Source organism: Colobus angolensis, unplaced genomic scaffold (assembly GCF_000951035.1).
Source record: "Colobus angolensis palliatus isolate OR3802 unplaced genomic scaffold, Cang.pa_1.0 Scaffold470, whole genome shotgun sequence".
Taxonomy (NCBI): Eukaryota; Metazoa; Chordata; class Mammalia; order Primates; family Cercopithecidae; genus Colobus; species Colobus angolensis.
This window is the reverse complement of record NW_012118155.1, coordinates 1,126,756-1,154,381: the sequence shown is the minus strand read 5'-3', so window position 1 is coordinate 1,154,381 and position 27,626 is coordinate 1,126,756. Positions and strand designations below refer to the sequence as shown.

Below are 27,626 nucleotides of genomic sequence, written 5' to 3'. Positions count from 1 at the left end.
CAACTTCTCCTATTTAGAATGGGTCTATTTACCTAACAACTGTACCCCCATCGTATCTTGGAAGTAACTAACTTGGTTTTGATTTTACGGGCTCATAGGCAGAAGGGATTTGCCTTGTCTCAGATGAGACTTTGGACTTGGAATTTTGAGTTAATGCTGGAATGATTTAAGACTTTGGGAGACTGTTGGGAAGGCATGATTGGTTTTGAAATGTATAAAGGACATGAGATGAGATTTGGGAAGAGCTAGGGGCAGAATGATATGGTTTGGCTCTGTGTCTCCACCCAAGTTTCATCTCAAATCGTAATTTCCAGGTGTCAGAGAAGGACCTGGTGAGAGGTGACCGGATCATGGAGGTGGTTTCCCCATGCTATTCTCATGATAATGAGTGAGTTCTCATGGAGATGTGATGGTTTAAAAGTGTTTGGCAGCACCCCCGCCCTCATGTTCTCTCTCTCCTGCCAGTATGAGAAGACGTGCCTTGCTTCCCCTTTGCCTTCCATCATGATTATAAGTTTCCTGAGGCCTCCCCAGACATGCAGAACTGTGAGTCAACTAAGCCCTTTTCTTTTATAAATTATCCAGTCTCAGTTGTTCTTTATAGCAATGTGAAAACAGATTAATACACACTTATATCTTTGCATTCTGTTTTCTTTTGTATCTCCTCCTTCCTTGCCCTTCCCTCAACTCCCACCTGGCTTTAAATCTTTCTGTTCCACTTCCTGTTCACTCTTCCCTTTCTCCTCTTTCTTATCTAGATACAGATGGAATTAAATACCTTTCTTGTAGTTTTTCTTTTTATTTTATGTTAGATATAGTTGGACACATTTTTAATTATAAAAAGCTATCTCTGAGGAAATCTCTGTGACTTATTTTCCTTCGTTTATAAATGTGCCATGACAAAACTGATACAATAATGAGGGTTTTTTTTTTAAGTTTGGAAAAAGTGATATAAATCGCTTTTCTGGGAGATGTTTAGGTTTTTGGCTAACTCTCTTCTCGATTGGTAAGAACCTCTCAATAGACTTTTTATTGTCCTGCCCCTTGATACATATATATATAAAATCAAATGATTCACTTATCTGATTTATCAGAATTAAATTGGCTGACAGAATCACTGCTTATCTATAGAGTGTTTTAGTGTGAGCTGAAACACTATGCTCCTTCTTCAAAATATTATCATTTTCAGTTGGAAAATTATCCTAATAAATTTATTTTATTTATAAAACTCACATCTTACTGTCATTTACCAATTTACAAATTGTAACTGTAAATATTCACATATATGACTTTTACAATGTGATTAGTACCTCTGTGCAATGCACAACCTCCATGACTATAGGCAGAGACACAGATAAGGTGAGCTTTGAGGTACATTGATACAGGTTTTGGGGTAGAAGCCTGAAATTTCAGAAAAATTTAGACCAGTAGATTTCCCAGGAACAAAATATTTAAAAGACAAAGAGTTTTGGCTAATGAAATATATTTGAATTACTCTTTCCCCAGACTTTATCAGTGGGCACAGAGGCACCTTGCTTTTTTTTTTTTTTTGCTGAGCTGTAGTCATTGAATTATTAGACTATAAACAGCAGGAAGGTTCTTTGATTAGTTAAGAATGAAGGATGAGCATGCTGGCATTTATCATAAACCATGTTTAATGTGATGTTCTTGTACCAAGGTCTGGTTGACACCTTAAAATTTAACCAGCTAAGAATAAATGTGAATACATTTGTATAGGTGAGTAGAGCAGAGAATTCCCTGGTACTAGCAAGGCACTAAGGGGGTGAAAGTATCACCAAGAAAGCAGAATTTTTCAGTCAGTTATAATTTAGTATGACAACTGGACTTTGACTGTCATGAAGCGAATTTCCTACCAGTTGGATGCCTCTGGATCAAAAGGGTGTAAGGCAGTGTGGGAATACCTTAATTTTTGTCCTTCAAAGATGGACATCTTCAAAGATGCCCTGATCATTGCTTTAATGTTTTTAGAAATGTTTTTTGAACCAAAGCATTTAAAAAATAACAGACAAAACATTTCTGGTTGAATTTAAACCAAACCAATTTAGATTATGAATGCTTCAGGTATCTGTATATTTCTGTGCCAAGATAGTTTATAGTAGCAATTTCAGTGGTGAACAGTGCTAAGTTATTGAAATGATCTCAGTAAGAATGGCATTCCATTGAAAGTGAAGTTTTTCTTTTTCTTATGCTTTTGTGAATTGATTCAGCTTAAAAATATATGTTTTTAAATAAACATTTAAAACAGAAAAATGGCAATAATTCTGTCACTAGGTAAGATTCTTCATATACACTACCATTGAGACCATCTGGCAGAACTGTAATACAGGAGCTGCTAATTACAGTTGAAAGTCATTGGACTTTCATTACATACATGTGGGCTGGATGGATGAGGCATGGTCCATATTCGATTGATCGTGGGACCTCAGAGCCAGTGGTACACATATGAGCAACAGGCAGATATCAGTGGAGAAAAGGTCCTCTCCCCTGGTGGTTTTTTTTTTTTTTGAGACGGAGTCTGGCTCTGTGGCCCAGGCTGGAGTGCAGTGGCCGGATCTCAGCTCACTGCAAGCTCCGCCTCCCGGGTTCACGCCATTCTCCTGCCTCAGCCTCCAGAGTAGCTGGGACTACAGGCGCCCGCCACCTCGCCCGGCTAGTTTTTTGTATTTTTTTTTAGTAGAGACGGGGTTTCACCGTGTTAGCCAGGATGGTCTCGATCTCCTGACCTCGTGATCCGCCCGTCTCGGCCTCCCAAAGTGCTGGGATTACAGGCTTGAGCCAACGTGCCCGGCCTCCCCTGGTGTTTTTAGCTCTTTCTCATCTTGTCATTTTTTTAACATACACATAAACCAGCTGTCACTAGACCATTAACTGTCCCTGAAAATGAAAATTCTACTATTTGTCAATCAGTCATCTACTTTTATTATTGATAAGTCCTTTGGTAATCATCTACTTTTATTATTGATATGTCCTTTGGTGTTAAGTCCTTTGGTGATGATGAATGTATGAATAGTATAACAAGCTCCTGACTTGTGCTCAGGAGATCTGGTTACTGTGTGACTGTAGGCAAGTTATGTGGCCTCTTAGAATAAATTTTTAAAATCTATATAATGGGATTAATAGAGCCTTCATGGCGGGGTTTTTTTTTTTTTTTTTGTGAGGATTAAATGATGAATATGTGTAAAGGCTCAATAAATTTTCATTAACATGTTTTTCTATTGGAATTTCACATTTGTCCACATGGTCTTCTAAAAGTCTTCAATCAAGCATCACATACTAAACTATGAAATCTCTAAGAAGAACAAAATTACTAGCTGCATGGTTTTCACAGAAGCAGTCCTGTTTAATGGCTGTCATCTCATGTCCCTTGCCTTTTTGTCTTAGGAGATTTGCATTATGCTGAATTCTACACTAGGCGCCTAGGTTTTTGTTTCTGTGGCTCAAACAATATTCATGAGTATGTTTCTTAGGCAGGTGTGAATTTAGAGTGAAGATTTAGTTATCTTATGATTTTATCATGTGTTCAGAAGGCATTTTTATGTCTTTGGTTTCGAATACATAGAATGCATTTCAATAAACAAAACTTTACTAAGTGAGATATACACTTAGTTGGAAAAATGTAATTTAGATAGAAAATAAACATCTATCGTTTTTAGATCTTTCTTTTTTGGTGGGAGGTGTGGGAAGGGGAAGATTTAGCTTTTAGACTCTGTATGATATTTAACAGAAAGAACATATGAGTAATAATGTTATATATACAATATATTTTAGTACTGATAAAAATATGTTAATATTTTACTATGGCTATAGGTCATTTTTTCTTTTGTGCCTTAACATGTGATTATATAAATCTATCAAACCTCTGAAGCAGCCATTCAGTGGAAGATTTAGACTTACATCTCTCTTAATCCTGAGTTTTGTTAATAAAATCTTACTGCTTTTCCCAATCCTTAGATTCCTGACAGACAGAAACTTCTCTTAGTACTGAAAACCACAGGGATGGACCCAAGATCATGCTCTTTCCTTTCCCAGCTGAAAAACCTTGGGTCCTGTCTACGTCTCCCGATCATCCTTTCCCTTACCTGGGCCATGAAGGTCCAGCAATTGCATCTTCTCTCCAATTTTTGGAGAACTGACTAAATTTTTTTTCCTTAGCCTCTCTTCCAGAATCCTTTAGAACAGTTATTTTTATTCTCATGATGGACAGAAGTTTTAAGAAACTACCTGTTGGGCTTTTTTTCAGACATGCCTTACTAGGCTTGTGTGAAGCAAAGAGTGACATGCCTTCATCTTCAAAATAAAAGATGTGGGGAAGGGATGAGGCAATAAGAGAGTGTTTCTGGCTGAATAACCTCGCTGTCAGCCTCCTTTTCCTTGTGATGGTAGGAAGGGAGCTATCAATTTCTCAGATCACTTCAAGGGAAGGGTGTGTTCTTCATTTGCCTTTTTATAAAGAGAGAAGTATCTTATTTTTGAAATGGGGTTAGAAATGTAATAAAATCCATTCAATACTTGTTGTCTCCAATACACCATGTAGCATGTTATATATAGGTGACAAAAACATAAACGATATAGAATGTACAGAGAGAAACAGAAAAAAAACACACACAGATGGGTGATGAAATGGGATGAGGATGTGGCTAAAAAGCTTTTCAATAAAGACTGTACCATCATAGAGGTAGGCTACAAATGTACTGTCAGAACTCCTTAGTAGCCAGGTCCTAGTCCACAGTGTCCATGAAGTAAACAAACAACAAACAAAAACCAAAAATGGAAAAAAACACTGCTCATGTGAAACATAAATATTATTGGTTCCAAAGTCAATGGAACTTTTTCTAGTGGTCTCAAATAATGAATATTATGCACATATTTATTAAGCATATATAATGTACCAGACTTTGCATTCTATGCTCGAGAACAGGACATAACTTGAATGTTCAAAGAATGTATAGTTCACCAGGTGGTAGCTTTGGATTCACAAATATATTTTCAACTTTTGAATTTTTTGAACATTAGTGATAAACAGATGAGTTGAGAAAGTAAATTGAGACTTCATTTCTTCCCACTCCTTTTGAGACTTCATGCTCTTTACCATCACTTTTTTAAAAAGTGGATCCTACAACGTTTACCTTAGACTTGTTTAGTTTGAATATCTAGTATCTGCTTGATTTTGGCAAGTGGACTGTTCCAAGTATTTAGTAGTGAAAAGGAAAACAGAATTCACACTGCTATGCATGACTGTTTCTTTCAGTATTGAGACAAAGGTCCCATTACAGAGAGATTTCCTTTCCTATATTTGCCCACAGGTCTCATATCTATTATGGCACTTCTGCTTGATTTGGAGTAGAGAAGAAACTTGAAAGACCTAGGAAATTGACTAAGGAGATAGAATCTTCTTGGAGCTTTGGGATTAGACAATATTCAGAAAGCTTAAACCACAGAGTCCCTAGGATTCTGATGTATCCAATTAGTCCTAAAGTGAGGCAGATATTTAATCTGACCTTGAGTCTTCACCACGCACCTCCCTCTTGGCAATTGAAAAGCATTAGGTTCCTTCCCCCTGCTTTCCTTTTTGATGCTCAGTATCAGCTTCTTTCTGGCACATTCTTTCTTTTACTTATACACAAAGGTGCTCTCTTCAGTTTTCCCAGATTTCAACTTTGGTAAGGAGTGACTAAACTTTGTCAATCGCAAAAGTGTTTCTGAATCTGTGGTCTGCTGGCAGTTTCAGCAAATGTCTAAGAAATATCTCAAATTTAAAATGCTAATTATGCGATGTCAAATGCCAAATTTCAGGGCATATTCCCCACCTCCAACCCCTACTTTTTTTTTTTTAACCCCTTTCAGGGTAAGCTTCTATCTGTTTAATATCCACTCTACATAAACTGGTGCTGAATATACAGTCCTAATCTTACCTATGGATTACAGATAATTCTATTCTTTGCTCATTGTTTCTTACTTGATCCTAAGTGCCTCTTGGAACAGGATGGAATGATGTAGATTCTCACCTGTTCATCAAAATATCTATCAGAAGGATAAATAGTTCACAGAATTTGGATTTTTCAGAACTCTTGTCTTTACTCTCTCAAGGGGATGCTCTAATGTTTTACTCTTTAAGAGCAAGGATGATGAAGTAAAAAGACTTAGATTTTAATTCAGACATAATTAGTTAGTGAATGTGTAACTCTGGGAAAATTATTTTATTATTCTGAACTCACCTTCATTATATATATGTGGGGAAAAGACCCCCACGCCTGGAGTTGGCAGTGTGTTGTGAGAGTATAGTAGGAGAAACTGAATTGGGATTTTTCTACATCATCAGACCAGATATATAGTATTATGCCATATACCAAAAAAATGGGTATAGTTTCCTTTTTTTTGCACCAAACTAGATTTTAAATCTATCCTCAAACCATAGGGGCATGTTTTGGGAATTCCTGGTGAGGAAAAGAGGTTTTAAAATCCTGAAGGAGATTGGCATTGAGGAATTCACAAGCAACAACCACAGTGAATTAATACTCAGCTGCTGTTTTTTATGATGCTAGTGACAGCCTTGTAGCCAAGGGAGGCAGGGACCCTTGAGCCCTCTTGTAGCTCCCAGGGCCCATTAGTCAGCCAGTGGCTCTAGGAGAGCATGACAGTTTATCAGCTTAAGCAGCTTCGGTCATAATGTTGACAAGAGGTTGGTCACTGGGTTTAAAGGCTAAAGAAAAACTATATGAGAGAGGGTAAAAATGTAAAAATAAAATGCAGACAGATTGCCTAATATCCTTTCACCTCCTATTGTCTTAGGACAGTTATTATCAGCAGCGCCTGATGTATCTCAATATAACCATGCCCATTTCTTGGTAACTGTGAGGGAGACCATTATTTTTGGTGAGCCTGGGAAGGATAATAGGAAAGAGAGCTGACATTGAAAATTTTTTTATGTTTTTGCCATAATTATCTTGAATATTTCTCATTTTGCATGAAGACAGTTTAATGACCTTTTGACATAGAGATAATTGTGTATTTTCAGTGTGTATATCAGATGAAAAGCAGAGGGTAGCTTTCCAGAAAGTGAAGAATCACTGGGCCAGGAAAGTGAGCCAAATGTTTGGTGCCTTTTTCCCTGGGAGCATTTGCTGATTGTAGAAGAGGGAGTGAAAGCCTAGGAGATTAACTGGCATTTTTGACAGCCTTGCAGAGCTATGAGCAGGAATTATTATTGGGGGCCTATCAAGCTGGGGTCTTGATAATTCCCCTATTCACTTTGGGTTGGGATTCTGAAGGACTGCATCCTGGGAGAATAGTCAGCCTGAAAGATAGGTCCTCATAGGGACTTCAGTTCTGATTTGAGTATCACAATTTATGAAGTCAGAATGAGGTGATCCTGAATGGCTTGTGGCTGGCGAAGCAAATGGAAATAATTTTTGGAAATGATGACATTATAACATTATCCTAGGATTAAAATTATTTTTTATAAAAATTTTGCAAATATAATATCTGAAACCTAATAAAAATAGTCAGATATTACAAGACAACATGAAAACAAACAACAGAAAACAAAAACAGAACAGGTACATAGGGGCTTCAAATAGTGATGATATCAAAATAGATTTTATAACAACTGTAATTTTACTTTTTATGTTGAAGGATTTAAAAGACAATAATTAAAATGTTGCAGAGAACTGGACATGATAAAACAAGACTCAGTTGGATATTCTAGAATTGAAAATACCATAAGAGAAATTAAGCACTCAATGGATGGGTTTAACAGTTGATTTGCTGAGGAAAGAATTGCTGAATTAGAAGATAGGTATGTATCCAGAAAGAAGCAAAAAATCCTTTCCACTGTTGATGGGCATTTATTTAGGTTGATTCCACATCTTTGCTATTGTGAGAAGTGCTGCCATAAACGTATATGTACATGTGTCTTTGTGGCAGAATAATTTGTATTCTTCTGGGTATATACCCAATACTGGGATTGCTGGGATGAATGGTAGCTCTGCTTTGTGTTCTCTGAGCAATCACCAAACTACTTTCCACAATGGCTGAACCAGTTTATGTTCCCACCAGCAGTGGATAGACATTCCCTTTTCTTTGCAACCTCGCCAGCATCTGTTATTTTTTGACTTTAAAAAGAATAGTAACAGAGTAGATAACTTCTGATAAAATAGAGGAAGGAATGAGATTATAAAAATAATTCAATGAGGAAAAGTGTGGTCTCTTCAAAAAATGGACTGGAGTACGTGGGTGTCCATATGAAAAAACAAACAAACAAAAAAGAAACTTGATCCCTACGTAAAAATTAATTCCAGTCAGATTTTACTGTATACATGAAAGGTAAAACAATAATACACTTAGAATGTCATTTAGGAGAATGACTTTATGATATTAGGGTGGGTATAACACTTAAACAGAACAGCAAAAGCACTGAACAGAAAGAAAAAGATTGACAAAATCTGGCTGCACTGAAATTAGAAGTTTCTTTCATTGAAAGACATTCAGAGAGTGAAAAGGCCACATAATGGGAGAAGATATTTGCAACACATATAACCAACAGAGGTTCATGTTTAAATGATTCCTATATTGAATGTAAAGAAGAAACAATTCCATAGAAAAATGGGCAAGCAACTTGCATGGACATTGCACAAAAAGGATATCCAAATGGCCAATGAATAAATGAAAAGGCACTTGATAACATTAGCTATCAGAATCATGAGGAAATATACATTAGCTAAATCAAATTACAGATGTTACCAAGTGTTGGTAAAGATTTGGAGCAGGAAGAACTCTCATACCCACAGGGTTGGTGAGAATGTATATTGGCGTATACATTTTGGAAAACTACTTGGCATTATCTACTTAATTTTAAGATATGTATACTCTATGATTTAAATATTCCATTCCCAGGTTTATACCTGATGGAAGTGTGTGTGCTTGTGCACCAGAGACATATATGAGAATATTCATGGTAAAATTACTTGTAATAGTCCCAAACTTAGACAACTCAAAATGTCCATCAGCAGTAGAATGAATAACTAAACAGACATATTCATACAATGGAATATGATACAGTAATGAAAATGAATGAACTGTAACCAAATGGAATAAATCTAACAAACATAATGCTATGTGAAGAAAAACAGACAGAAAGGAAAGTATTCTATGTGATTCCATTTATATAATGTTTAAAAATCAGGCAAAACTATTAATAAAATATGTAGTGTTTAAGGATATATCCCTAGGTGATAAAAGTACAAAGAAAAGTAAGACAGTAATTGCCATAAACAGGATAGTTGTTGTCTTTGGTGGAGGCAGAGCCTGTAGTTATTGAGAGGGGGCATGTAGGGTGTTTTTGGGGTACAGAAAGTGTTGTATTTCTTTAACCTTAAGGTGGTTACATGGTGGTCATGAATTTGTTTGTAATACTTGAGCTGTACTTTTTCATTTCATGCACAGTTCTCTATGTTATAATTTACTTGAAAAAACAAGATAGTGGGACCAATAAACCAAATGATGACCTAGTGTTATGCTGAGAGCAAGTAAGATACCAGTCCTGAATACATAACTGGGACATTTATTGGTAGCTTCCCTCTCCGTTTATAGCCTAAATAATGCATTCACAGGGCTGTAGTGATAAATTGTCAAAATGAGGAAATGAAAATATGTCCCATTTTTTGATGCCTATTCAGGTTTAAGAGTTTTATAGGCATTTGTCATTACCGGTCAGCTTTGATTTTAAAATCTGACTTAAGCGAAGATCTTGAAAGACAAACACTTTGTGAGAGAGCTAGGCTTTACATATTGCAGCACAGCGCTGGGACTGGTATTATTTGTGGCTACTACAAATGAAAGAAAATCAGAGCCAGCATTTTCAAACAACATTCTCTGAAATATTTATTATGCTGAGTCCTCAGAGATATTTGCAAGAATTCTTTTAAGTTATTGCAACAAAAGTTCAATGTGAGTTTCCTTACTTTGTGTCGATATATCAGAAACAAATCCTATTCACTCTCTATGTGCTAGTATTGAACTTTGAATCTACTGCATTTTTTCAATAACTATAAGCTATATCATTTAAATGCTGACAATTTAATGTAAAGAAAAGCTTTTACAAGAAAGATTAGAGGTCAGAAGGGTTTATCCTGGTAATAAGAGCCAAGAGTGGCATTGAGTTGTCTTGGCATATGAGATTATTCTGCACATCTAATTGTTACCACAAATCCAAAACTCAATATATTTAACTGAAAATTGTAATGGCAAGTTGGTTCTGCTGATATCTTCCTGGTCATTCCAGACCTTATAAATGTAAATTTTATGTAAAACTTTAATAAAATACACATTTGTTGAATATCTACCATGTGGACTTGAATATATTAGTGCTGGAAAATTCAGCCTCTATGAATATGACATATGTGACGAAGAAAACACACATGCGTGTGTGCGTGTGCACATACACACACACACACACACACACACACACACACACACACACAGAGTGACCATGGGTCGAAAGTAGCATGCTCTGCTCAACATTGTATATGCTCAGGTCTCATCTTCATAAGGACCTTGCAAGGTGTCCATTTGTTGCTTTTTAGAGAAAAGGAAGCTGAGGATCAGAAAGGTTAAGTTATATCCCTGAGGTCACAAAACTAAATGACAATGACCATGGACAAACAGAACACACCTTTAGCTGGTGGTTCCCAGGTACAGGACAAACACATGGTTTTGTCTTGTACATCTCTAAGCTGCATAGTTGCTTTGAAAGACTCAGTCTATTTGTGTAAAGATATATTAATATTTACTCTTTCAAATGGAAGTGAAAGCTAAATCTGCGCTACCACAAATGTAGGAATGATTTGCTCACAACTTGCACAGAAAATAAATATTTTCTAGGCAAGAGTCACATAGCAAGTTCTCTGAATGGAAGAGGCAGGCTCTGCTTCCTGGAAGTATTTTCCTTTGAAATGCTGGCAAAGGGGAACTTCAGAGGCAGAGAACCTGGTGTGAAGCTCTGTGGGGTAACTGAAATGCAGCGCGCCAAGTTCCTACCTTCTGATTGATTTTTATCGTCTCTTCTGTGTGGTAGAGGAGGAGCTTTTCCCCAGAAGAAGTCAGGTTAACGTACACCTGGAGGCAGGGGTACTGAGAAAGTTTCCAGCAGTCTGGACCACAGCTGAAGGAACAATTAAATGTTTCCGTGATGGATGCATTCAGCAAGGTGCATTGAGACTCTTCGGTCCACACGCTACAGAGAAAGGGGTGAGAGTAAACACAGGCCCAAGAGCTTATAGTGAGAAAGGCATCGTCTGAGGGAATTATTTCTCAGCTCCTGAAGCTGAAAAATCTTTTCTAAATCTCTAATATGATCTATCTGTGTAAAGTTTAGGCCTTCGTATAGAACAGCTTTAAGCAAACTACCATATAACATAGACAAACTTGGAGACGCGAGAACGTTTTCAATGACTTCCATTTTATATGTATTCTCTGGTATTTGACTTAAGTTCTTTTCTCCCTTATTGAACTCCCTGGTAACATGAAGCATGCTTTAAAATCATCACCTGTCCTCACCCTATATTTACACATTGTAGGCAGCTTCTTGACATGCTCCAGCCCCTACCTCTGTATGTTTTACTTTGTACTTTCTACATCCCAGATCCCTCCCCTGCCCCGTTTGCAGGCACAGAAGGTGTGAGGGAGAAGGAGCAGGGAGATGGCAAAGGAGTGGAGGATTGTGTGGTCCAGTATGACAGATGGAAGGACAGTGACAGAATGCCTTAAGGTCTTTCTAATAAGGGAAAAAGGATAACTCAACCCTTTCATTATATCATGAGCAGTCACTTGCTGCACATTCCTTTCACCCTAATTGGTACTTCCTTCTTTTGTTCTCTCAACAACTGTGCAAGTTGGGTAGCAATTTCTTTTTAAAAGTGAGTGAACTGAGAAATCCCATGACATATGCAAGGACATATAGGCAGTAAGTGATGGAAACTGTGATCCCACCCAATCTTGTAATTCTCTAAGGCGCAGGCTCATTCTATTGTGTTGTGCTGTCTCCCCACAAACACAATGGAAAAGAAACTCTTTTATGCAGACTAATGGATGAATAAGGGTGTCCTGTTACCTCTCACCTGGAAGAATCCAGCTGCCCATTTGTCAACTTGTCATTTTAATATACCTTTAATTTTATGATCAAGAATAACATTTGTAATTAGGAATTAACACACCAGCAATCAATGGTTTGGTTTTGGGTATAAGCTGATCACCACAGCAATGAGAAACGTGTTTTCTTTGCAGATTAATACCCTTTCCTTTTGCTAGACAGGCATCCACAGCTTCCTGCCCCTTTGCATGTGTGAAGTTTTATTCCAGAAGCAGGATACTAGACCTGATCCCCTCCCTTGGTGTGGCAAATTGTGTTTTCCTGGAACGTGGGTGGTCACATTTTGCTTACATACTGAGGAAAAAATCTTTGATGGTTCTAAGCAGATGTGAAGATCTGAAAGCATTTTGGAATCAGCGACCACTTGGGGCCTGAGGCATCAGCACTTTCATTGAAAATGAGCACAGCTGAAGGCCATCAGAGAAACAGAGCAGAGCAGAGCAGCCACAAATGTGAAAGACGATGCCTTAATTTCAGTAAATTACTGTATTTCAGCTAGATTTTGCTTCTAAAATGAAAGTATTAATTTAGATGGAGAAACAAATGCCACAAAATTGTTTCATTTTCTTTTGGATTGAAACCTCAATTTTTCATTAGAAAAGGTCTTGTTTCTTTAAGCTGAACTGCTGTGAGACTTCCCCCCATTCGATGCATCAAGGCTGGGCTCGCCTGTGTTTAGAGTGTCCAATTTATGGACAACAGTTAGCTAGAGATGCTGGTGGGATTTACCACATGGCTTACCGAGGGCAAGAGTACACGTGCTGTCTCACAATTTATTTGCCTCCCTATCCATTCAACAAACCTATGGCAAATATTGAAATGAAAAGATTCACAATCTGTTATTTTTAAAAGTAGATGCATAGCAGTGTTTCTCAGCCTAGAAGGCCCATTAGAATCACTTGGGGAGCTTTAACAGATACTGGTGACTGGGTCCCACTCCAGACCAATTGAATCTGACCTTCTGGGGTGACGATGATGGGGGCTGGGTATTGTCATTTTTAGAATTTCTGGGGAAGTTGGAATATGCAGTTGAGAACCACTCACGTGGAAGGTGATGGAGGGGTTGGCTGGGGTGGAAAAGGGAGGAGGGTGGGGAACGGACAGAAGTGTGAAGTGGCAAGAATAGGGACTTCGGAATAAGCGAGATGTGGGCTTGAATCTTAGCTCTGCCACAAGTAAGAGCTGTAAGACACTGAGGAAATCATATCTCTCTTTAGCCTCAGTTTTGCCATTTTTATAATGAGTATATTTATACTTACCTTATAGAGTAATTGTGATAATTAAACAAGTAAAAGTCTTTGACACCTGGTATCCATATTATACATAGAGCTATATTTATTATTATTATTAGATAACATTATTGAAAAGTATTATTTACCAGGAACTTCTCAAAATTCTTATCAGGAAAGAAGGCGAGGAAGATGACCTTAGGGCTGACTAAGTGATGGGGGAGGATGGAGGAGGAGACAAACAGCAGGGTCCCACCCTCCCGGTGGTATTACCTCTGCATGTATGAGCGCAGGAGTGTGATTCCCAGCAGAAAGTACATCATGATGGAGCACACCATCATGGCCAGTCCCAGGAGAATGGCTCGGTCCTCTCCTGCCTTCAGTGCTGTGACTGTTTTCCTTTTGTCCAGGAGGTCATGGTCTCTGATTTTCTGGTAAATATTTCTGAGGTTGAAAACAATATGGTCTTACATAAAGTTTAGTTAATCAGCATGCCCCTAGAGAGCATATCAGTTTCTGTCCATGCCTTCCTAGGGACCTCCAAACCTGCCTCAATGCAGCTGGACCTCACTGTGTGTCCACTACCTACCACACAAGTACACACATGCATGCACACACATTCACAATCACATGCACGCCTGTACATGTACCAGTTCTGAGCAGAAATAAGCCCTCCTTCTTTACTCTGGGGCCAATGTCTAACTGTAAATTAATTTTCGTTCTATCTAATTCTAAAGAAAGAAACCAATCCCCTCAACCCTCAAAATGATGCTTTGGATTTGTTGACTTTACCATTTAACCCAAAGCTGATCATTATTGATTTTTAAATAATTTTGGAATACCTAATGGAGCATTGATTCAAATAAATGGCAACATATACTTGGAATATATCAAATTAATCTTTCATTTCTCTTCAGTAATGATAGGCAGAAGTTATTTTGGTTAACATTTTTCTCAAGCTGAGGGCTGCCTAGGGCTTTGTTGGCTTGAGATTGATAAGCAGTGTGAAGATGTAGAGTGGTGACCCAGCTATTCTTACATGTGAAAACATTCGATTGAGTTAGAAAAGTGTCATTCAAACTGAGGCCAGACCCTATAACTTTGGACCGTTTTATTAGTATTTTTGTTTTTTATTTTAGAGCAGCAATGTAGGGTAAGAAAGAACAAGAAATTGAAATCAACTGTCTCCTGAGTTCAGACTGGTTTCACTGCTTATTAGCTGTGTGATCAATGAGAAGTGCCTTAGACTTTCTTTTTTCTTTTCTTTTTTTTTTTTTTGAGATGGAGTCTCACTGTGTCGCCCAGGTTAGAGTGCAGTGGTGTGATCTCGGCTCACTGCGAGCTCTGCCTCCCTGGTTCAGGCCATTCTCCTGCCTCAGCCTCCCGAGTAGCTGGGACTACAGGCGCCCGCCACCACGCCCAGCTAATTTTTTGTATTTTTTTAATAGAGACGAGGTTTCACCATGTTTGCCAGGATGGTCTAGATCTCCTGACCTCGTGATCCACCCGCCTCGGCCTCCCAAAGTGCTGGGATTACAGGCATGAGCCACCGCGCCCGGCCGTTCCTTAGACTTTCTGATCCCCAGTTGCCTGCAAAGTGAAAATAATGTTTAAATGCATTTTAATGGCTAAGTGACATGATACAAGCAAATCATTTAAGAGAATGACTGACATGAGATTAGTAATAAATGTTCCCATTCAAAAAATGGAGTGGGGAGCTACAGCTCAATGACACGGACATCAGAAAACCCTAAAATTGCTACTATTCTCCAAAGAATTTCTAATGGACAAAACTGCAAGAAAATTAATAGTGTATAAAGATTAGGAATGGAGGATTGGATTTGAAACCAGGTCTGGAGGAGAAGGTAGGAAAGAAATGCGGAAGTGCTGGATGCTCGGTGAGATGAAGAGAAGCTTGAGTAGGAAGGCAATGCTCAGGAATTCCTGCAAGGCCTGCGACCGAGAAACAGCTCATGATTTCTCGGTGTCTATTTTGAGGAGGGAGCTTTGGATTGCAGGGCAGTGGAAATGGGAAAATCGCTGGCCTTTAGAGCCTAGAAACAGCGAGGACAAATAAAATGCTGAAAATGGAAAAAGAAACTCTTAAGTCTTTTTTTTTTTTTTTTTTTTAGCTTCAGGCAAAAACCAATATGCACAAGAATAACTTCAGAGTTTTCATTCAAATTTTTATTGCTAATCACTCTTGTTGCTTGGGAGAGGAACCAGAGTAGACTCTAAAGTGGAACTTTGCAGGGGAGGGAAGATACGCCTGTTGTTTGTGCAGTTGTGTGTTTATTCAGGGCTTATATTTAGCTTTGTGCTCGAGGATGGCTTGACTGGTGTCTATAACCAATGTCTCTTCTGATTGGCTGATCCATTCTGGGCTGGTTGCTAAATATTTTGATTCCTTATAGAGGTGATAGAGTGCATATGTACTTAATATATTTCCAGGAGGTTGTAGGGCTCAGTATTTATTAATCTAAGTATTGGTTGTGCAGAATTAACTGATTAGCTTCTTATTATTATTTTAAAGTTCTCTTTATGAGGTGGTTTATATAAATCTTACTCTTTCCTTGCGAAGTCAGCTCATTGTAGTAGGAGAGTCGGAGCTAAATACAGGCCTTTGTTTATCATCTTTTCATGTCCCTGTCCTTCCTGGCTTCTTCCCACTGTCACTTCCTCTTGGCTGCTCATGGTTATTACCAGAGGCATGGAGAGCCCACATCTTTCATTGTTCCCCAGCTCCCAATCCCAACGCCCCTGGATTAGCTGGCCTGCCCTGCTTTTGACTTCCACAGACTGGCAACCACCCACCCTCTGTGTTTCTTCATTTTTTTTTTGAGATTTTGTTTGGAAATTGTAGGATTTACATCAAAGCTTTTAAAACTTCACCCTTTATGAACTCAAATGTAAAAAAATCAGTGTCCGTTAGTGGCTAAAGCCAGTGAGCTGAAAGCTTTTCTGAATCAGGAAGAGACAGGCTGAGTCTGAGTAGCTTCAAAGACCTGCTGTAAAATAATAATCTGCTGTTACTTCACTAATGTTATTTATCAACATATATTTAACTCTGATGGCTGCCATCAAGGTCTGCATTTCCTGCAGATGGAAGACAGCAAGGAGGGAGCATAATCTCACAATTCCAGGGTATTAGACTATCACACAGCATCACTTATGTCAGCCTATACCCGTAAAAGAGAAGTGTAATCAGTCAGTTGTGTCATCAGAACAAGAAGCATATAAAAATGATTCAAACCTGTAATTCAAAAACAAATCACAATTTGAAAGTGGTTAACAAATGTTTTTGATATGCTCTGGAATGTATAGAGAGGGGAAAAGTGAATGATTTTCATAGAGCCCCCAAAATATCTGAGAAATCAGGATACTACCCAGCAAAATGAAAGTGGGTGAGTGGAGTGGGCCATGCCCCTGGAATTCATTAGTAAATGATGATCGAATTAATGGAAAATAAAGAAATGAATACATGATTTGGAAGAGCAAAGAGTTCAGTTTAGGTTCACAAACTTCTCCTGAATGCTGGTAACCTCTTGTTATTGGGGATATGGGCCCCGCCCAAAAGGAAAACAGATAAGTATATAAATATCAGCATAGGATGAAAAATATAATGATGGAGCAATTCGCAGAGTATTACAGGAATAGAGAAGAGGGGAGGATACCCCAGCCTGAGGGAGCAGGACGGAGGGCCAGGGTTGAGTTTAGGGAAGGGTTCCTGAAGGAGAAACACTTTAAACAAAATCTTCAAGGTTTAATCAGGGTTAACCAAATGAGACAAAGAGTCAAGGGTATTTTAGACAGAAGGACTCACATGAGCAAAGCGATGGAGACTTGCAATTGCATGGTGAATATCAGAAACTATAACTGTTTTAATATTACTGAGATGCCTATGGGACAGGGAAAAAGAGGCAGATGAGTTTGCAAAGGTAGGTAGGCCATGAAGGGTTTTGTAAGTCATTCTAAAGAGCTTGGCCTTTACTCCGTAGTGAATGGAAATCTGTCAGAGGGTGACATGACTGAGTTTCAGAATGATCACTCTGGCTTCTGTGCAGAGTTTAAGAAATAGGATAGGGCTTAAATCAGAGAGAGGAATGGGGGGACTGTTACTGTAGTGTTGGCAAAGGACAATGAGGGCTGGATCTAGGGTCAAGGTAGGATGTACGAAGATGAAACGGTACCTGGAGAAATATCTACGGGACAGAACTTCAGGATTTGGTGGCTGATAGAATACAGTGGATGATGAGGAAGCAAGAAAAATGATGTAGTTTAGATTTGTGCTCTAGTACTTGGTGTGGATGACTGGAGAAATGGTGGAGAGTGGGAAGGTGAGATCCTTGTTTCTCTGTTTCCCTGTTCTTCCAGGATCCAAAGAGGTGACTTCTGCTGACCTTGCTAAAGAGGAAGAAAGTGATTGTACATTTATAGATTCTCTTCCCACAGGTTTAGTGTCCTAAGTACAGACAGAAGAGTGACTAATCTCAGTGGTGAGATATGCCAGAGTCAGAGGGCCACCTCTATTTTTTGGGTCATTGCTAATGAGTGGCATAATTTTTGTAAAAAAAAAAAATACCATTTTGGATTTGTTTTTGTTCAGGCCTGGTGTGCTTTGGTTTTTTGCATGTCCAGGTAGTAAGGGTAGTAAGTCTCAGTTGGAAAAGAGGGTGTTCCCAGCCTGAGACAGAGTGGGTTAGTTGGCCTCTTCTATACCATGTTGTCTTCAGTGTTAGCTGGAAGGAGCATGATACCATATTTTGGGCCACAGGCCTATGCGTCCTCTTCCATACTAGGAAGCCGTGTAATGTATGGGTCCCTGTGTAACTGCTAACAAGGCTGATAGCTCATCACCCTTTGGTTCTTTCTGTCTATTCTTTATGAATCTATCTGAGAGGAGTTGAGGGTGGAGGTGGTAGTGCTGAGAATAATGGAACGAGGGCCGGTACAATTCACTGATGTAGAGAGCTCAGGAGGAAGAATGAGTCTGGGGTATGACTACAAATTCAGTTTTGGCTAAGTGTGCTGCCCAGCAGTGGGCGTAGAGCAGGAATTTGACTTTATAAGTTTGACGCTGATCTAGCCTTGGTGTGTCCTGGCAAGGACACATTTAAGGTCTATTGAGATAGTCTTGGCTTCATGGTGAACCGCATGTTGACAACAGCAAATAGTAGATATAGTGCAGTCTTTACTATATATAGGGAACATTCTGCTCAAAGCCTTTGGAGAACAGAAGTTATTAATATATCTACAGGGCAAATCCAAGTATAACAAAAGTGTTTGTGGTCTTGTAAACAAAATATTTTCAATTGTTTAGTAAGGCTTCAATAAATTTTACCCCAAGTAAGAGTCAACCTAGTAAAAATTTGTTTTGAGCTCCTTTTGTATAGTTTCTTGAAGTTTGATATTGGGGCTCATTATTTATGAGGCTATGCATATAAAAATATGGATATAAAGAGTAAAATGTGCAAGAAAATTTCTCCTCCTTGAGTGTCATCCATTTAAATTCGGATTCCCTTGGTATCTATCCCATAAGGAGAAGGAGAGAAGTACTTAGGTTAAGGCAGCATAAAGGCCATTTATGAATTAATTTGTTTATTCATTGGTCAACATTTCTAAGTCTTCATCAGATGAAACACAATGTGCTAAGTTCTGGCGATACTAAATAAATAAGACAGTGTTCCAAGGGAGCTGAGGGAGATGTCAGTCATTGCAATGTGTGGCAATGAGACTGATTAGAGAGGTGTGTACAAGGGAAGCAAACTGATATACCAAGGGCCAATTTGCTAGAGGATCAGTTTCTCAATGGCTAATTCCCCAAAAGCCAATTTACTGAAGGATCAGCTTACTACATAAATATTTTGCCAACTTTACCACACTTACAGATTTAACAAAGACTTATTTTAAGGAGTATTGTTTTAAATATAGTAAAGGATTATAAATAAATTTGTGTATGAATATTTTAAGACTATATTTTAAAAATCTGTTCAATCATAAAGTGTGTTTTTCTTACAGATGTATTCATCTTAGCAGTATTTTAGGATCAGTTTGATATTTTTGAAAGCTAAGTTTTCTAGGGAGGCTTAGTCTCTTTGTAAATATATTCTTATGAATATATTTATAAATATGCCTTTCCTGAATATGTTTGTGAATATATCCTTCTAACAAATATAACAAAAATTTGGCATTTCATGTGGGAGCCTTTCAATTTTTACTAGTTTTCCAATTCTTTTTAGAGTCATTGGCTGTTTTCCTAATATTTTAGTATTATTGAAATTCTTGTGGCAAATTTCACATTATGACCACTTTGATGGATTTGTCAACTTTATCAATTAACCAAAATTTGTTTCTTGTACTCATTGATAAAGGTTGTGGTAAGAATAGTAGGACCCTCTGCTAAGTTGGAAAGAAAAATCAGTGAAACACGAAGTCTGGCCCACTGACCTAGAGAGGGCGACACCCAGAGGGTAGAGGAGGGAAGACTAGGGGGCAGAGGAAGCCGGAGGGCATGGCTGGGATGGGGGTGGGAGGAACAGGGGACAGAGAAAAAGGGAGACTGGAGGCAGTGGGTGTCTGGGACAAGAGATGGAAAGACAGAGGGGCAGAGAGATTGAGAGACAATGGCTGCAGAGAATGAGAGACAGAGTGGAGAGAGTCTGAAGGCCCTAAATCTGGCCCCCCGTAAATGTTTTCATTCCATTTAGTGTGGTTTATTGTAGAACTGTGTAGGGTTACAATGATCATACAAAATTTGTGGTGTATAGCGAAATTCGATAAATTCACCTGAATGACTGATGGCAAATGGATTCTTTGGCAAATTGGCCTCAGGCACATTGGCCATTACTTTTTCAGGCATTCCTTGAAATGAACATTCAGTGGATCGATGGTAGGAGAAAAAAACAGAAAAGGGACAAATAAATGTCAGGAATTAAAAACCGTAACTACAGACATGTTATGAATTAAATTGGCCCAGGGTTATGATTTACAAGCACAAAGGTGGTTTAGGAAGCCTGTCAGTTAGGGACCACAACTTGATTTAAATCGTGATGATTAAGAGTCCTTTGACAGACCAAATTAAGTCTTGGACGAGCAAATGATTGAGAAGGGAAGAGTATCCAGGCAGAATATGCGAGAATAGAAGTAGGAGAGTGTGGTTGGATTCCGGGATGTTGTGGGTGAGGAATGGCAGACAGTGAGCTGGTTAGACAGGCAGGGGCTAGAGAAAAAGGATCTTGTATGTCTTTTGAAGTTAGAGAGGGGATTAAAAGAATTAAGCAAGTACAATGATTAGATACGTGCTTTAGAAAGATCACTTGTATTAGTGTGGCTGGTTGTTTAGAAATGTTTACATATGGAGACAAAGGGACTGATTCTTAAACTCTCCCAATGTTTCAGGTATTAGATACAGAGGGGTTTAAAAAAAGAGAAGTGATAGAGGAGATTAATATTTAGATCTACTTAGATGAAGTTGGATGCCATTATCCTCAGCAAACTAACACAGAAACAGTAAACGAAACACTGCATGTTCTCACTTAAAAGTGGGAGCTGAGCAATGAGTACATGTGGACACAGGAAAGGGAACAACACTTACTGGGGTGTGCTGGGGAAGAGTGGGAATGGAAGAGCATTAGGGAAAACAGCTAATGCATGCTGGGCTTAATACCTAGGTGCTGGGTTGATAGGTGCAGCAAACCACCTATGGCACATGTTTACCTATGTAAAAAACCTGCACATCCTGCACATGTATCCCAGAACTTAAGAACAAACAAGCTAAAAAACAAACAGATTTAGATCTGGGCATCATTTGTGTCTAGAACTAGCAACACTATGGGTTTTAATGAGACTCTCTAGGTAGTCAGAGAAACAAAAGACAGAGTGGCCACTAAAACATGGAAAGGGCAGAAGAGAATTCTGCAGAATACTGAATCTCTCAGATATGTGATGGGGCACCTGGTGGGTGCAGGGAAGAGAAGTAGGGAAAGCATTAATTAGAAATGAAGAATTAAATATATCTGAAATTACCTGGCTGAGAGCTCTTCTGGAACTTACATGTGCTGAATATTTATGTCTGTGCATCTCTGGCCCAGTGAATACTGAGCTGTTCAAGAGTTAAAGATAGACCACATCTTTGTAAGTTCAGTCTCTTGCATTTATTAGGCTTATAAAATATGTTCCTTTTATTTGGACTAGACTGACTACAACAAGCATAGGTTGTGAGATAGCCGGTTATAGGGAAGCTGAATGGTCTATTAAGACTAAATAAATCAGGGAAGCATGGCTAGAACATACCTCAAGTTTCTGTCTTCCCATTAGTGTCCATTGGACTCTACCACCAACAAATTTAGTATTCTTTCCAGAAAAAAATCAAAGTCTCCAGGCACTGAACCCTCTAGTTCCCAGACTTAGGGAAAGATGCCCTTCTGTTAGATCTTCAGGTGAACCTCTGAGGCAATGGATTGCTGAGTGCCTTCAGAGCTTCAGTGAGCAGAGCTGCTATACATCTCTGCCCCATGAGAACACACCTGTTATTTCATATGGCAGAGAAGGCATGGCATTGACGAACACAACCATCGTTCTGCCTTCTGTCCACCACAGCCTCCTCCATTTTTGAGATGTGCTCCTTTTACATCTGTCTTCATCTTCAATTAGTTTCAGATTTCATGGATTTTTCCTTGAGCTGGTAGGTATATATTTTATGGTACAATTTGATTAGTTTAATTATTATTATCATTTTTGGTCTTTTAATGTGTACATTTCATCGGGAGCAATGAGGTTTTGAGTTTGAGGAGAAATGACAGTCACACTTCATTTATGTTTGTATATATCATTAACATGAAGGATTTTGTCCATGAGCTTAACGTTATTACTGCCAACGTATTCATTCATGAGACTTCCCAGGAAGTTTTGTAACACTGTGACCCAGGTCTTATGGGTAAGACACTAAAAGTGAGAACAAAATTATGGAAATGAAGGTTGGAATTATTTCTTTTTAGTCCTGCCTTTAGCTTATTAGATAACATACTCTCCCAATGATATCTTAATATTTTAATTCATATTTATTTTTGTTGGACCAATTAGCATATTAAATTTTATGAAAAGCTTTAATGCAAGATATAGAAGGAAACAGGAAATTATGGGAATTGTCTAGATAAGTGAGGGTGTTATAACCCAGAGAGACTTTGAGAAGTACTGACCTTTATATTGACCACATTATTTGGTTCTAATGCAATAATGCTAGAAATAAACAACAAAAATTAACTAGAATGACATCTACAGATGAAAGTAAAACTATAGTACAAAGAGCTCATGGGTCATAGAATAAAGTCCAATAAAACGTAAAAATCAGAATTAAATGATATGAAAAACACTATAGAGCAACTAGTGGGATGCAGCTAAAGCAATACATGGATAGAAATATGTAGTTTTAAATACTTATATTAGATAATAAGAAAGCCTGAAGATTAATGCACTAGGCATCCAACTTAGTAAGTTAGAAAAAGATTAACAGAATGTACTAAAAGAAAGTACAAGGAAGGAAATAATAAACTTGAGCAGAAATAAATGAAATAGATGAACTATATTAAAGCACTAATGAGTTCAAAGGTTAATTTCTTTTGAAAAGACTAACAAAAAACTGAAAAAAACTGATCAGGGAAAAAATAGAAAAGGGACAAATAAGTATCAGGAATTAAAAACTATAACTACAGATAAAGTATGGATTAGAAAGAAAATATTGAAAATAGCTATATATGAGACATTTGGAAACTCTGAAGTATATAACTTCCTGTAATATACAGCAAAGTTTTCAAAAATATAACTTACTGAAACCAATTCAGAAATAAATAGAAAACTCAAATAGTTATAAATCATTAAAAATTTGAATCATCAGTTAAAAAATCACCATAATGGAAACAGTAGTCTCTGATGATTTATAGCTAAACTCTACTTATAGTATACAAATCATTCCAGAATATAGAAAAAGATGAAATGCTACCCAACCTATTAATGAGGTTAGTAAACTTTGATACTAAGACCAAATCAGAACAATACACAAAAAACCCCATCATTCTCAGCAAACTATCACAAGAACAGAAAACCAAATACCACATGTTCTCACTCATAGGTGGGAATTGAACAATGAGATCACTTGGACACAGGAAGGGGAGCATCGCACACCGGGTCCTATTGTGGGGAGGGGGTATGGGAGAGAGAGAGCATTAGGAGATATACCTAATGTAAATGACGAGTTAATGGGTGCAGCACACCAACATGGCACATGTATACATATGTAACAAACCTGCACGTTGTACACATGTACACTAGAACTTAAAGTATAATAAAAAAAATTATAGGTCAATGTCTTTCACAAATATAAATGTGAAATTTTAAAAACAAGTTAAACTAGCAGTGTATAAAAATGAAAATATACCATGATCAAGCTGTGGTTATCCCAGGAATTTATAATGTGGGTTATTATTTGACTATTAATGTAATCTATTACATAAATATATTAAAGGGTTATAATCATATAAGAATGTAATAAATGTAGAGAAACATATTTGACAAAATTTAACATTCATTCATGATAAAATCTCCTATCAAATTAAAAATAGATAGGAACATCCTTAATATGATAAGTGGTATAGAAGAAATACCTATAGTAAACTTGATACTTAATGGTGAAATGTTGACAGAATGCATTTTATGAGCAGAAACAAAAGTAAAGATTTCCGTTATTACCTGTTTTATTCATAATTTACTGATTTACTAGCAGTATAAGATATGAATGAATAGTATATTTACTGATAAAGAAGAAATAAAAACGTATTATTCACCAATGATGTAATTATGAAGAAAATACACAAGAATCTACAGACAAATTATTAATAAGAAAATTTAGGCTGGGTGTGATGACTTGCACCTGTAATCTCCACACTTTGGGAGGCTGAGGTAGGGGGAGGATCATTTGAACTCAGGAGTTCCAGACCAGCCTAGGCAACACAGCAAGGCACTATCTCTAAAAAGAAAATTAGCCAGGCCTAGTGGTGCATGCCTGTAGTTTCAGCTGCTTGGGGGCCGAGGTGGGAGGATTGCTTGAGCCTAGATTTCCAGGCTGCAGTGAATCATGATTACGCTACTGTACTCCAGCCAGTGTGACACAGCAAGACCCTCTTGCAAAAAACAAAACAAAACAAAAAACAAAGCACAAACAAAAACTAATATAGTTGCTGAAGCCAAAGCAATATGCAATAGTCAATTGCCTTTTTATATATTAGCAAAAATAGTGTAATTTACACATTACAAAAAAAAGAGAGCACTCAAAAGTAAATGGAACAAAACCAAAAATTGACAAATGGGACTTAATTAAACTAAAGAGCTTCTGCACAGCTAAATAAATAATTAACAGAGTAAACAGACTACCTACAGAATGAGAGAAAATATCTGCAAGCTCTGCACCTGACAAAGGACTAATATCCAGAATCTATCAGGAAGTTAAACAAATCAACAAGAAGAAAACAAATAAGCCACTAAAAAGTGGGCAAAGGACATGAACAGACACTTCTCAAAAGAAGACACATATATGCAAGCCAATAAACATGAAAAAATACTCAATATTACTAATCATTAGAGAAATGCAAATTAAGACCACAATAAGACCATGCAGGGTGTCTATTATTAAAAAGTCAAAAATAACAGATGTTGGCGAGGCTGAGAGGAAAAGGGAACACATAGGCACTGTTGGTGTAAATGTAACTTAGTTCAACCTCCATGAAAAGCAGTGTAGAGATTTCTCAGATTACTAAAAATGGAGCTACCATTTGACCCAGCAACCATAATTGATACCATTACTGGAGTGGGTATCTACCCAAAGGAAAAGAAATCATTCTGTCAAAAAATATCTGCACTCATATGTTTATCAAAGCACTATTCATAATAGCAAAGTCATAGAATCAACCTAAGTGTTCATCAAATGTGGTACATAGACACCATCAAATATTGCACAGCCGTAAAAAGGAATGAAATCATGTCGTTTGCAGCTGAAGGCTATTATCCTAAGTGAATTAATGCAGAAACTGAAAACCAAATACTGCATGTTCTCACTTATACGTGGGAGTTAAACAATGGGTACATGTGGACATAAAGCTGGAAACAATAGACACTGGGGACTCCAAAAAGGGGCAGGGAGGGAGGGAAAAAAGTTGAAAAACTACGTATTGGGTACTAGGTTCACTATTTGAGATGATGGGTTCAATAGAGGCCCAAACTTCAGTATTACTCGACATGCTCATATAACAAATCTTGCACATGTACCTTCTGAGTCTAAGATTAAAAAAACAACAGCAACAACAACAACAACAAAAACAACGACAAAGTAGTGAAGTTATGAGAGTAGGGTCATTGAAGTTTCTTTATTTTTTGGCAGGATAATGAAAGCATTAATTATCTTCATATTGGTCAATTCATGCACACATATGAAAATGAATTATCTAAGAACATAAATGAAATATCCAAATTTCCAAATGGGAGAAAATAAAATACAATTTTAAAGACTTAATTAGTTTGGCTGAATTAAACAGACCAAAGTTACACAAACAAATAAATGATGAGTTAAAAAGTCACTTGAGTTTGAAAAAGGCAGCCCAAATATATTAGTAATCATAATTGATTTACTCTACAATATTATGCTGAAAGTCTCTGACAATAGATTAAGAATGTAACACATGAGAAAAATACCATAAGAATTGGAAACAAAGAAACAATATTATTATTTGAAGAAAACACAAATATGGGAAATCTATACAAATCTATCAGTAACTACTTAAAAACATACTGAGTTCCACAAGGTTGATTGATAGAAAAAAATCAGTAACTACAAAAGTGGTAGCATTTCTATACATCAGCAGTAAAAATACATATATAACATAAGAGGTATGATAATAATTGCCATGAAATGTTGCTTAAATATAAATCTAATGAAATAATTGCAAAATGATACTGGATGAAATATAAAAATCATGGATAAATAAGGAATTATATTTAGGGATGTGGAGACTCAATATTTAAAACAATTCAGTTATTCAATAAATTCGATGCCATTTCAATAAAAAAGATAGTACTTAGGTATAAATCTAATAAATGATGTACAATTTTTTTTAATGCAAAACTTTATTAAGAGATATTAGGGAAGACAAACCAATGTAAAGGTTAATCATACTCATTCAGAGAAAGACTTTCTGACATAAAGATGTAAATTTATCACAAATTAAGTAATTAATTTTATAAAATTCTATTAAAAATCCCAAGAGTTTTTTTTGGGAAGTACGATAGGTGTGACTTGCCAACCTGATTTTAAAACTTAGTTGGAAGTGCAAGTGGCTAAGAATAGTAAATACTCTTCTGACTACAAAATAACAAGATGGGTGACTAGTCCTATTAAATATCAAGATGTATAACAAGCATAATGCTAAAAATTTAAACTGATGTGTGGTGTTTGTCTGAGGTAGACAAAATTGGCTGGTAGAACAGAATGGAGATTCAAAAACATATCCATGTACGCATGGAAATGTAATAAATGACAAGTGATTTTTAGATCAATGGGGAAAGGATAAACTCTCCAATAAATGGTGCTGGGGCAATTGGTTATCCATATAAAACTGGATGTTAGGAGAGGCGGAGCAAGATGGCCAAATAGAAACAGCTCCAGTCTCCAGCTCCCAGCACGAGTGACACAGAAGACAGGTGATTTCTGCATTTTCAACTGAGGTACCGGGTTCATCTCACTAGGGAGTGCCGGACAATCGTGCTGGTCAGCTGCTGCAGCCCGATCAGCGAGAGCTGAAGCAGGGCGAGGCATGGCCTCATCGGGGAAGTGCAAGGGGGAGGGGAATCCCTTTTCCTAACCAGGGGAACTGAGACACACAACACCTGGAAAATCGGGTAACTCCTACCCCAATACTGCGCTGTACCAGGGGTCTTAGCAAATGGACACACCAGGAGATTATATCCCACACCTGGCCAGGAGGGTCCCACGCCCACCCACAGAGCCTCCCTCATTGCTAGCACAGCAGTCTGCGATCTAACTGCAAGGCAGCAGCGAGGCTGGGGGAGGGGGCGCCCACCATTGCTGAGGCTTAAGTAGGTAAACAAAGCCGCTGGGAAGCTCGAACTGGGTGGAGCTCACAGCAGCTCAAGGAGCCCTGCCTGTCTCTGTAGACTCCACCTCTGGG

The 27,626-nt window shown here is 37.7% G+C and overlaps 1 protein-coding gene across 3 annotated transcripts in view; it reads right to left on the bottom strand.

Moving 5' to 3' along the window:
• KCNMB2 (potassium channel subfamily M regulatory beta subunit 2) overlaps positions 1 to 27,626 on the bottom strand; it is a 305,097-nt gene that overhangs the window by 4,321 nt on the left and 273,150 nt on the right. For all 3 annotated transcript variants that reach the window (XM_011958652.1, XM_011958650.1, XM_011958651.1), the window contains 2 exons: positions 13,669 to 13,839; positions 11,056 to 11,251 (listed from right to left, as the gene is read on the bottom strand). In XM_011958652.1, coding sequence (XP_011814042.1) covers positions 11,056 to 11,251; positions 13,669 to 13,839 — 367 coding nt within the window. The remainder of the gene's footprint in view (positions 1 to 11,055; positions 11,252 to 13,668; positions 13,840 to 27,626) is intronic.